Source organism: Pan paniscus, chromosome 23, assembly GCF_029289425.2.
Source record: "Pan paniscus chromosome 23, NHGRI_mPanPan1-v2.0_pri, whole genome shotgun sequence".
In the NCBI taxonomy this organism is placed as follows: Eukaryota; Metazoa; Chordata; class Mammalia; order Primates; family Hominidae; genus Pan; species Pan paniscus.
Genome location: NC_085927.1, coordinates 55,559,456 through 55,572,867, shown reverse-complemented (window position 1 = coordinate 55,572,867; position 13,412 = coordinate 55,559,456). Strand labels below are relative to the sequence as shown.

General features: G+C 38.6%; 1 protein-coding gene across 1 annotated transcript in view; it reads right to left on the bottom strand.

The window, feature by feature from the left end:
- ATXN10 (ataxin 10) overlaps positions 1-13,412 on the bottom strand; it is a 188,748-nt gene that overhangs the window by 93,400 nt on the left and 81,936 nt on the right. The window contains exons 8-9 of the mRNA XM_003812385.5: positions 11,650-11,758; positions 9,951-10,120 (exon numbers count right to left, since the gene is read on the bottom strand). Of these exons, the coding sequence (XP_003812433.3) occupies positions 9,951-10,120; positions 11,650-11,758 (279 nt within the window). The remainder of the gene's footprint in view (positions 1-9,950; positions 10,121-11,649; positions 11,759-13,412) is intronic.

The window sequence follows — 13,412 nt, the reverse complement described above, 5'->3', positions numbered from 1 at the left end:
TCCCCTCACCTAAGTCTCAGATATTCTTCTTTTTGGATACTGTGAAATAATTGTTTTTACTGTTAAACACAAATCCATTTAAAATCACTGTTGTCGGCCGGGCGTGGTGACTAACACCTGTAATCCTAGCACTTTGGGAGGCCAAGATGGACAGACTGCTCAAGCTCAGGAGTTCAAGACCAGCCTGAGGAACATGGGAAAATCCCACCTCTACAAAAAAAAAATACAAAAATTTGCCAGGTGTGGTGACACACCTCTAGTACCAGCTACTTGGGTGGCTGAGGCGGGAGGATCACTTGAGCACAGAACTGTGGTGAGCTATGATCACACCACTGCACTCCAGCCTGGCTGACAAAAGCAAGACCCTGTCTCAAAAATAAAATAAAATTAAATTAAAACATCTGTTATCTAAAAATTGATCATATGGCATAAGTAAAGAAAACTGAGTAGCAGTTAGGAAAACTGGATTCATGATTTTTACAAACTGTGGAATCATCATGGGCAGCACATTACTTCCCCAATGTCTCCCTTTCTGTGTCTACAGTATGGGGTAAATTATGCTTCTCGGAAATACGCATGTGCCTGAAATGTAGCCCTCAACATGAACCTTAAAGAAACCATATTCAGGCCAGGTAAGGTGACTCAAACCTGTAATCCGAGCACTTTGGGAGGTCAAGGAAGGAGGACTGCCTGAGGCCAGGAGTTTGAGACTAGCCTGGGCAACACAGTAAGACCCTGTTTTTCTACCAAAAAAAATTTTTTAGTAGTCGGGCATGGTGGCACATGCCTGCAGTACCAGTTATGTGGGAGGCTGAGGTAGGAGAACTGCCTGAGCCCATGAGTTCAAGGCTAAAATGAGCTATAATCACACCACTGCACTCCAGCCTGAGCAATAGAGCAAGACCCCACCTCTTAAAAAAGAAAAAAAGAAAGGGAAAGAAAAAAGAAACTACATTTACTAAAACACTAGACATTAGACGATAATGAAAAAAGTTCAGTAAGAATTGTGGAAAAAGCTGTAATACAATGTCCTGCCACCCCAAAGAGTCACACAAATTTGGTCACAGATTTCAAAGGACCAGTCTCAAACATCTTCTTTTGTGGTGACGGTGGAAGCAGTGGATGGTAACAGGAAAAGTATGGGCTCTGGAGTCAGAATTTGGCCTGCTATCGCTCCAAGCAAGTAACTACTCTAAGCTTGACTCACCAGTAAAGCAAGCAAAGTCATCCAGCGTCCATTAATTTCACTACACTATGTACCCAGTGTTACGGCAGGTGTTAAGCCAAATATGATGTGTCTGCCTTCACGCTTAAAGCCTAGGGAGGAATATGCAGTGGTAGGAATTCCACGATGAAGCACAGGTCAAGGGCCTGGAGCCTAGTTAGTTTGTAATAGTAATGGTTATCGACAATAGTACGCTGTTACATTGCAATTATATAATTAGTATCATTCTTCTTTTTAAATAATGTTATGCATTTCCTGGAAGAGAATAAGTCAATTATTGTACAACAAGACATAGAAAAGGGGTTTCTGGAGTCAAATGGTAGACCATCCTTTAAGTCTTTTAAAAAAAATTTTATAGCTGCAACAACCTAAACCATGATAGGTTTCCTCTAGATAGGAATTTTAATTTCATTTACTGTTACAGGAACTGTAAGTTCAGGAAACTAATGGTGACAGTTTGATTTATGAATTTTGACATATTTCTTGAACTGGGATTACATTACAAAGAAGTGGAATTCTAAGCAAGCCAGATCTTGCCTATACATTCAATCTTCAAATCAATAAGCTGAGATTTGGTGCAACTTGCTTCTGACAAGAGGAAAAACACAGGAAAAACACACAATCCAACTGAGGTAAGACATATGCCCTGTAATTTAAAAGTTCCTTAACATACTTTCAGAATTGAGCTAGAACAGATTTTGGAATTCACGCGGAAAACACTTCAGCTCTTTACTAGATAATAACATAAGAGAAATTCAAGTCAGAAAACATTTATGACAAGAATCAAAATTACTCTCATCCTAAAGAAAGTTCTCATATTTGTTTTCATTTTACTTCCTCCATAAAGCGCCATCTATTAGAAAAAGTAATATACACAGAATGCAGAATATGAGGTTTACTTTGAATTTTGCAAATCCTTGTGAAATGTTGTCTACAAATTTCTATGTAAATACATATAATGGGGAGACACTGGAATGAACTAGATCTTTTCAATTCCAAAGGGACTGGTAGGGAGGGTAAGAGGAGGGACATGGAAGTATTATAGTTAGAGACATAAGGCAATCCATTATATACTTACTTTTTTTTTTTTTTAAAAGACAGAGTCTTGCTCTGTTGCCCAGGCTAGAGTGCAGTGGCACGATCACAGCTCCCTGTAGCCTCGACCTACTGGGCTCAATCAACCGTCCCACCTCAGCCCCCCAAGCACCTGGGAGCACTGGCTAATTTTTTAATTTTTTTAGAGAAACGGTCTTATTACGTTGCCCAGGCTGGTCTCAAACTCCTGGGCTCAAGCGATCCTCCTGCCTTGGCCCCACCAAGTAACTGGAGATACTGGCTATTTATTTTATTTTTTTAGAGATGGGAGGTCTTACTATGTTGCCCAGGCTGCTCTCAAACTCCTGGGCTCAAGTGATCCTCCTGCCTCGGCTTCCGAAAGTACTAGGATTACAGATATGAGATACTTCCTATACATGATCACATTTAATCCTCCCAACCCCACAAGGAGGTGTAACTGCCCCTATTTTATACATGAAGAAGCTGAGATTCAGAAAGGTTAAGACACTTGTCCAAATTTAAACAGTTAATAGATGTCAACTAAGAGGCAACTCTGAGTTTACTGAACTCTAAAGTCTCATAAGCTCTCTGCCTGTTGTAAGGTTCCTCTATAAACAGCACACACGTGGATCCAATGTTACAAGCCAAGCAATGACAGAAAAGTCAGTGACAGGAGAACCCACTGCTCAGACATTTTCTGTTTCTTTTTTTTTTAAACAGGGTCTCGCACCCTCACCGAGGCTAGAACACAGTGGCACAATCACGGTGCACTGCAGCCTCGACCTCCTGGGCTCAAGCAATCCTCCTACCTTAGTCTCCCAAACAGCTGGGACTACAAACATGCATCAACATACCCAGCTAATTTTTAAATATTTTGTAGAGATGGAGTCTTATTATGTTGTCTGGCTGGTCTCCAACTTCTGAGCTCAAACAATCTCCCGCCTCAGCCTTCCAATGTGCTTGCTGGGTTTACAAGCATGAGCCACTGCACCTGGCCCCCCAGACATTTTCAATAGCCTGCCTGGAATTCCCCAATTAGACAGGCAGAGTTAGGTTCCTATAAAGAAGGAAAAACATATATCTGGGAAAGAGAGTGAATTAAGCCATTATCATCCAGAAAGACCTTGGGAGATGAGTTTCATGAAAGACAAAACATCAAGGGAGGAGCAAGGACAAAAGTGGTGGTAACGGTGGTATAACTAAGAAGGGATGGAGGCTGCTAAAGTAAAACTGAGTGATACCCAAATCAAATGTTTCATATGTCACAGTTCTGCTGGTGATCAGTTTATGTATGTGTATCACACTAAACACTTATTAAGTAAAACCAAAAACAACAGCACACGTATACTGAAATATGCATCAGAATCAACAACCGATAACCTATTTACCCACAGAAACTAATTATAGGTAGAGTGTAAGTCAGGGGGTGAGTAGAGGGCAGAAGAGTATAGTGAGGAGCGTAGAAGAGAAAGTGTTTCTGCACAGGTCAACAGGGTACCTGTGACCTTGAGTTCTGAAGGCCAAGTTAAGGTCACTCAGGGAAAGTATGAAGGTTGGGAAGTCCACACAGTGCTAGTATAGGCTGAGAATATAGAAGCTGGCCCTGCCTGAGCACCAAGGGCCATGCCACCCAGGCCTATTTTACAGTTGCAAAAAGAAAAACACTTACACATATTAGTTAAGCATTTATTTATTTCTCTGCAGAGCAATCACTCGATCAATTATCCGAGTAACTGACAAGTCAGCCAGTACTGATGTACAAAACAGGTACTAATCCTCATTAAGAGCAACAACCTAAATAAAATCATTAGGAAATAGCCATAGACTTTTTTTTTCAGTTTCATGATTTAACAGACAAATATGCTGCTTGAAAACATTTCAGACAGGAGGAAATAATAAAGGAGTTAATAATTTGCCTGTTCTTGGCTCCTTGCAACTAGATACAAAAAGGGTGGAAAATAGTACACCCCACCAAAAAACCCACTAAAAATTGATCATGTTATGAATGTTTAACTGTAAATTCAGTCTTAAATTTTATTTAAGATTAATGAAAAAACCGCATTCAGATCTACAAAGCCTAAACCTAGGATTTAAAAAATATTTTTTAATTACTTGCAAATATTATACAATACAGATGTTCTTATAATCTAAAATATATATGATTTGGATCAAATAAAACGATGGCAAATTACAGTAAATTAGAATATATTCAAACATTAAAAAAGACTTTCAAAAATACAGAACTCAGAATTTAAAGGAACATTAATTTTCATTTGAAAAGTTATCTATTTTTACTAGTCTTTGTAAATTTAGTCAGAAAATAGTATAGTAATATTTACACTCCTTGAACAGAACTGTCTTACTTGCTGTGTATCTTCAGAACCTAAAAGTGAACTTGATATGTAGTAAACATTCAACATTCAATTTATTTTACAAATAAATTGTCATTCAAGAAAAATTAGAAAAATTTACTGAATGCCTACTATGTGCCAGGTACAATTTAGATGCTGGGAGTAACATGATGAGCAACACAAAGTTAATGAAAAATGTATTACAAAGATTATTTTATGTATATAAATGAACCTGCCTTCAAAACTGAGAACTGAAGGGGCCAAATAAAGTTTGTCTTTACATGTTGAACTTTTTCATACAGTACAGACTTACTTTAAAATTAAGGTATGCTTATAGTAAAAGATTTATAGGCACATATATTTGACATGGGATCATCAAGTATGTGACTGCTGGGAATATTTTACATCAGGGAGGAGGAAGGAGGAGGAGAAGAAACTGAATAGCATTTCCATCACCTTTAGCAGAACGGATATATGGCCCATCCTAGTCAATACAATTTCCTTGGCAGGCGGAAGGTAGATAAACTAGATCATCTGCCTGTCCGATTTGAAAAATGCACTTAGCTTTATGAAATAAACGTTTGGTTTTTCTTCTAATAAAGATTCACTCAAAGAGGTTATGACAATAGTGAAGAAAAGAAGAATAGGGAAGAAAAAGGTAAACCATACATTCCTTATTCTAACAAAGAAGAAGCTGAAGAATGCTTTCTTCATGTTTATAGCATTAGTATCTTTGTGCTTCTTACAATAGAAACCAAAACAGAATCTCCATTTAGGTCCACAAAAGTTTAGAAGTAAACTAATCACTACAGTTGTAGCAAGGAAATACTACACAAGTCGAGAACAAAAAAACAAGGTAAGAATAGAAGTCAGTAAGGATTTGACACCTCCCTACCATGACGAGGTAAAGGGAAGTCTAGCAATTCCTTTACAATTCAGGAAACACTACATCTATCACGTGTACAGACTTAAGCATTAAAGACTCATGAGAATTTGGGATAAAATACATTTCTGTGCAGATTTTCAATCTGAGGCAACGTACCTTGATTCTCTTAAATCTTGCCCAAAGACAAGTATCTCAAAGAAAGATGACCATCCTTCCAGTTGATACCATGCTCCTGGCAGTCTAGTGCCTGTCCTTAGAGAGAAATGCTCCTGGCACAGCCAGCCCAGAGGACACATCACCCCCCTGTTCCTTTTTGACAGGCCTCACCACACGGACTTTTGCTACAGCTCCTAGTGGACATGTGTCATTCCACCACTAAAGTGACTATCTTCTCCAGAGCATGCAGCACACGGCAATTCTCACTCAGCAAGTGCTAGCTGAGTTAAATCACACTTGGTCTCGGGGCCTTGGTTTCTTCATTTAGAAAATGATGGTGGAAATATCTTTTCAGCCCTTTCCACAGAGGTATCATAAGGCTCCAACAAACTAAAGCAGATGAAAAGAGCTCTGGAAAATGGAAAGTGCCACACAAGTGTAAGAGGGCCATCCAGCAGGTGGGCACCATACTCACTGCAATGGATGAAGTTACACAGACAACACAGACACAGTTGGGCTTGAAAGAGTCTTGCTCAAAATTCAGAGGAATCAGGCAGTACACAAAGATTTTAGGAAAATTTGTGTCATGAGTAGTTTTGAGATTCTGATTCAAAGAGGCAAGCATGGTCCCCGGATGATGCCAGAATGGAAGCTCCACAGAAGATATTAATACCTTGCCTGAATTACCCGTCAAAGGATCCCCAAGCCGGCGAACATTCATATTTGATGAATGGGTGAGTCAGAAACAAGGATGACAGGACCCCCCAGAGCTCCCAACTTCAACCAGGAGGGAGACTAAGGGGCCTGGCTGGCCTAGGAGACGCAGACTGACCAGCCTCCAGCCTGAAGTCCTTCAGGAAGTCTATTTTAAACCCTTTTCTCCAACCTTTTGGAAAGTTCTCACCATGGGGCAGGGAAGTGAGCACAGGCCTGGGAACTCAATAGGCAAACAAATCCAAATTCTACCCTGGGCTCTGCACCTAACTGGATGGCCTCTCCTTAAAATGTGGTTACCAGAACCTGCTTTGCAAGGCTGATGCAAAGATTAAAGTTGATAATATATGTAATTCACTAAGCACAATGCAAGGACATAGTAAACACTAAACAATAAATCATCAGTCCCTTTTGTCTTCTGGGCAAAGGAGGAACCCAAATTAGGCTAGATGATACGAAATCCCTCCCAACTCAGATCTTTAGTCTTGGAGCAGAGACAGAGCCAAATTTCCCTTAAAGCCCTAGCTGGGTTAGAAGTGAGACAATCCATCAAGACAAAACACTGAGAATTACTGGTCCCGTGATAAAGACCTGCTACATAACCATCCATTCCATTTTCCCAAAACTATAACCAAAGTCATCTGAGTGCGAGTGAATTCCATCCCTTGAGGCAACAATGAGCAAGGCAAATATCTGTAACACCCAGCTGGAACAAGGATTTGGCTACAAGAATAAAGAAGACTCTAGCACATCCAGAACAAGATTTTGGTGTTGTGTCGGTCTTTGGAAGGAGGAAAAAAATCCCAGAGGTAATGCTTTCAGGTTCAGGCCTTTTGTTGACACACGTAAGAAACTGAGAGAAACAGAGGGCATTTGAGTTGATACTCAAAGAATGAACTCCTTCATACCCTCTAAACTGTTTGCTGAGAAATCACCAGTGCTATTAGCAACTGCACAAGTGACAGGACACACCATCGACTTCCTGTGTGCCCCAGTGACCTCTGCACAGCAGCACTTGGGCACACTCCATATTTACTTATGGTGCAATCTGATCCTGACTTCAGTGAGTTATTTCGCAAGCCTTTTAAGGGTTACTGCATTTTGTTCCTATAAGAGGCCAGTCCAAATTAGCAACAAAAGTATAGTTAAACACAAGAAAAACCACCTCTTTTGTGCTCAAGAAAGGCAGTCCTGGTCATTAAAAAGGTAAAGTGCTTTATTCGCTATCAACTTTCCTTTGCAAAAATCAGTCCAGTAATTTCCCAAGGGGGAATTAGTAGTCTCACTCTCCTGAAGATGAGGATTGCCAAAATGGTGCGCCCATATACTAAAAGTGCAAGTTGTCTAGCGTTTGGTTCTGTGCCATGTCTCACAGGAATTATTCCAGTTATCAACGGCTACATAACAAATTACCCTAACATTTAGCATCCTAAAGTGGCCATTTTATTTTCAATCTTTCTCCCCGCTTTTGTTTTTCAGACTAGATGATTTCTACTGATGTATCTTAAAGTGTACTGGCTCTTTCCTCTGTGATCTTTCTTGAGGTTAAGCACATTCGTTTTTTTTTTTGTTTGTTTTTTGTTTTTTTTTTAGATACTGTATTTTTCAGTTCTAGAATTTCCATTTGGTTCTTTTTTATAGTTTCTATTTCTCTGCTGAGATATCCCATCTTTTCACTCTTATGAAGCATATTTCCTTTACATCCTTGAGCACGGTTACATTTGGTACTTTAAAATCCTTGTCTGCTAAGCCCAGTATCTGTGTCCTCTCACAGTCAGTCTCCGCTGATCATCTTTTCAATTGAGAACAGGTCACATTTTCCTGAACGTCAAGTAATTGTAAACTGTATCCTGGACATTACAGGATACATTATGCTGTGGCAATTCTGGATTACATTATATTCCTCTAAAGAGTGTTGATTTTTTTTTTTTAGAGGGCAATTATCAATTATCTACAGTGTAAGTTGGACTTAATACTATAAACTCTAGGGTGGGAGCTCAAATCTCAATACAATGACTTCATCCTTAGCTTAGCTGCCTGGAGCCTGCCCCACACGTGTGATTCAGCCATTAGCAGAGATTTAGGTAGCTGACACCCAGAGTTTGGGGTCTGTTTTCTACTTTCCACAATTCCCCTCTCACTTTCCAATGCCATGGTTGCCCTCAAACTGTTCTTTGATTCTTCAAGCTAGAAAGATGGAAGATTTTGTAACCGACTTTTCACTGCCCTGCATGCCACACACTGTGTCATTCCCTTCTTCCAAGCGTCAATTTCACTCCAGAATCTGCCCGTTTGTGTCAAATTCAAGTGTCTTCACATGGCTATTTTTTGTCCAAAGTTTATAATTGCTATTTGAAGAAGGATCAGTCCAACAGTAACTGACTGGGCTACTAACAGAAGCAGGACCTATATCCCTTATTTTTTTTTTCTATTTTTTACTTTTTCTCATAATACTATGGGTCATAAATTCAGGAAGGACTATGCCCAGTAGGGGGGCCCTGATCTATGTGGCATCAGCTGGGCAAGTAAGAAACTGAGGATGGATCTACTCCCAAGATGGTTTCTCGCACACATCTCATGCCTTGATGTTCCTTCACCAGACCTTTCCTCTCTCCTTATTGTATCTTATCTTCCAGGGCTTTTCCATGTGTTGTATTCAGCAACTCACAGCAAGGTGATCTCCGGGAATCTATACTTCTTACATAGTGACGGGCTTCTAAGAAGCCAGAAATAGAATCAGCTAGACCAGTTAAGGGCTATGCTACAAATGGTATAGGATCACATATTTGATTGCTCACAGCAGCCACAGGGCCTGCCCAGATTCAAGTGGATGGAGAAATAGATGCCAACCCTCGACAGGGGAGTGGCAAAGTCATACTGCAGACACACATGTACAATGCAAGACATTCTGCCACCATCTTAGAAAAATATAATCTGGTACAAATTTAATTAATATTTAACTAAGCAAATCAAATGCCACCCGAAGTAAAACTCCAGAAAAATACAGAAAAGCGAGATCAATCTGAAGCATGTGGTCCAACTGCCCTGAGATCTTTCTTACCATTCTCTCACATTCTCAATATAACTACCTTTAAGCTGTTCTGCACATAAGAGGTTTCTAAAAGCAGCCTACTAGGTCCTCAAAGACTTCATACTTAAATATTATATTCCTTTTATATCCATTTTAAAACATCTAGAAGAAAAGGCTTATGATGCTATCGTTCATAAACATAGGATATAGATCTAAGCTTTGTTTTTTAAGATAATAGGCAATAATAACTAGTGTTTATTAAATATCTACTGTGTGCTAGAAATTTGTCTAGGCTCCAAAGAGCCTACATATTAACATATACATATATATACACACACACACACACACACACACGTGTGTGTATATATATGTGTGTGTGTGTGTGTGTGTATTCATATAAAATATATATCTCTCTATCCAAGCTACTTTCTAAGCACCTCAAGCTTTCACTCCAAAAGAGTGAATGTCTTCCAAGGACTATATTCTAAATGAAGCCATACATGTATAATACATACTAAGAAATCCTCTTACCTTGTCTTGGTTATCTTTATTCTTGTAACACAGATTTCCAATCAGACGAATGAGATGAGACTTAAACCCATCAGCCACATTGGAGATGTCACCTTCTGCTCTCACGCAACCACAATTACTGAAGATGTTTGTGGTTTCTTTTCCAGCTACATGAATCACCCGTAAAAGATCTATAACCAAAAGAGTAAACTTCACTTTCCACAGAAAAGTAACTTTTAGTATGTTGTACTAATAGTTTTCCATAAACAAATCTAATTTATTTTAATAGGCTAAAGGTAGAGCACAGAAAGCTTTATTTAAATAATGATTAGAAGGCTCTTCTGCCTTTGCTTTAAAAAATGATTAGAAGGCTCTTCTGCCTTTGCTTTAAATTTTTTGACTCTAGTTTTGGGGAGATAAGCCATAATGACTACCCCAACTCAGAGTTTCTATTTATCTACAAAAAAAGTTAGCTAAAAGTTTGCTAGCATTCTTCTTACAAAAAGGTTTCCAATCTCAACTTCTTTATGAAAGAACTTTTCTAATAACTCCAGTCAATGAAGTCTAAAACACAATATCTATCCATAATGATGCATATGACAGAAACCAAGAAGAGTGCTTATTTTTCCCTCATCCAACTGGCCAAATCATCAGAAGCCAGCATATGTTCTCTATACTTCACTCCAGCTACATTCAGGAGAAAGAACTTACCACTGCTCCACTCTATGAGCACCTCCAGGCAGCCAATGAAAACAGACAATCTTCCAGGAACTACATTTCAGTGTTTCCACATTATCTCATTTAACCCTCTCAACAAACCTATACAGGAAGGTATCACTTTCCCAATTTTACAATGAAGAAAACAACAGGCTCAGAAAAGTTGGCACCTGGCAGAGCTGGGATGGCAACCCACATCAACCCTGGCTCCAAACTCAGGCTCTTTCCATAATCACTCAAGTGTGCTAGGTTTGCGGTGTTTTATTTAAATTATCACTAAAAGCACTGTACTCAAAATACAACACTGATGAGGAATTCTAAGGATCTTCCTCTACAGCTGACTGCTAGCTCATCTATACTGCTAGACACAAAGTCATCTTTCTCAGGACACTGGTCTCCAGAGTAAGTATCATCTTTTTAAAGGAAAAAATTGCAAATAATGAACAGCAAACCTAAGCATGGCTAGCCACAAGGAACAGGTTCTACTTGAATTATTTTGCAAACAGCTTTTTAGCAAGGTTGGTAATACTTTTAACAATGGTTTCTTGTTTAAAACCTTTTTCTCGTAAGATTTGTATACATAATATGTATAAAACACCATTCTATGTGTTCACAAATGTAAATGGGAAAAATTTACTGCCACATTTTATAAAGCTATAGTAATATAAAACCACAATCATCATCGCAAACCTGCCTGCCCCACCTTCTTCATCACATCCTATATTGATGAAACATCTACTATATGCATAACAGGCATTGTTATCCTCACGTTACTGAGAAGGAATCTTCAGTTAACAGAAGGGAAGTGGCTGAACAAACACGTGGGCTCAGGTTTATCTGGCCTGCCTGAACTGTTACAACACTGTGATTCCTCTCAAAAAAATATATTCACAAAATTCCCAAAAGTACACTGAAAATTAAGGATTTGGATTTGGATTTATATTACAGTATGACAAGCCAAAGATTTCTTAGCTAAAAATACAATGTGTGATATTTCACTCACCAATCACTCTTTCCAGCAAGCCAGGGAAAACCTGCAGATAGCCGAGCAGCTCGGTATTCGCAGTCATTTCGCACAGGACGTCGAGAAGCCTAATTGTAGCCAGTGCCTCCTAGAAAGAAAAGAAAACATAACTTTTAAGCATATTTTAAGAGAAATTATTTAACTGTTATAAATAACTGTAAGAGAATAAAATATTTCAATAAATTTAAAGAGTCTGTGCTTGTAATAAGTCAAAGAGAAAAACAAAACTATGAAGAACAAAACAGAAGTATGAAATATGTACACGACTCATCATTTTCACTAACAGCAGACATCTGCCATCAAGAATGCAAGATTATGTGTCATTATGTGTCTTCTTGGAGCAAAGAGTCAGAAAAGTTCTTATTCAAGCAAAAAGACATTCCAACAGTGGAATAAATGTTCAAAATTACTAGCTACGTACATGACATTTATGCAAATACTTTCTTTTTAAAGCATTCCCAGCATGCAAATTCCACTTTAAAGATACAAATATCCCATAAAATACATTAATTTCCTGTCCACTGAAATCCTGTAAAATGCTGTGGTTGAAAAAACTCTGGCTTTAAGAACTTGCATAATTTCTGGGTAAATATGAACTTCTATGCAATATCTTGGTAGATCAGAAAGACAGTATTATTTGAAAATGCTACTTCACATAGCTACTTAATAATTTATCAAATACACTGCATGACCAACAAACTACCCAGTACCAACTGCATAGCATTAAGTAGTCTATACAAAAATTTTAAATGTAACTTTTGTATAGATTTTGAACCCCATTTTTAAAGTACCCATTATTTGACAAAATGTGGCAGAGATTATAAAGTTAGTCCATAAAGATAACATTCTTCACATTGGGAGGCCGAGGCCAGAAGATCACTTGAGGTCAAGAGTTCAAGATCAGCCTGGTCAATATGGTGAAATCCCGTCTCTACTAAAAAAAATATAAAAATTAGCCACGCTTGGTGGTGGGTGCCTGTAATCCCAGCTACTAGGGAGGCTGAGGCAGTAGAATTGTTTCAACCTAGGAGGCAGAGGTTGCAGTGAGCCAAGATCACGCCACTGGACTGTAGCCTGGGCAACAGAGCAAGACTCTGTCTCAACCAAAAAAAAAAAAAAGAGAGAGATAACATTCTTCAAAAGAAAGAAATTACTTCCTTGTTAGTTCTAAATGTGTATTTACTGTTTTCTAATTAAGAGATTTAAAGGTAATACATTAATATAGTATTCTGAAATCTCAAAATAAATAGCAAAAAACAACTCATATTTTTAATGTCTTGGATCTTTAATTTTATATCATAGCCTTCTTTTGCTAAAGAGTTAAGTGGGAAAAATCTAGATTAGAAGTCTAGATTAGTAGTACCATGTTAAAACGAATCTTGACCAAGTCCATCAATTTCACAAAGCTTCATCAACCTCTTTTGTTAAAGGTGTAGCTGCCTAGATTGTTATCTTGAGATACCACTGCTCCTTCAAGAATAGACCTGGGGCAGCCCATGCAAAAGGTAACCCTGGACATCTTGTCATAGCAGACAACAAAGACGCTATTACAGGCTACTAGGGTCATGTCAGAAATTCGGAATCAGAAACAACTTGATGAGGCTCCCACCGGCCAGCGATGGCACATTAAACATCAGAAAGAATTACAACGGTAACGGACTGAAAACAAATCAAGCGGTTTTAAAGCTATGGCTTCATAATGAAAATAAAACAAAACAAACCAACTCACTGGTCATCTTTGA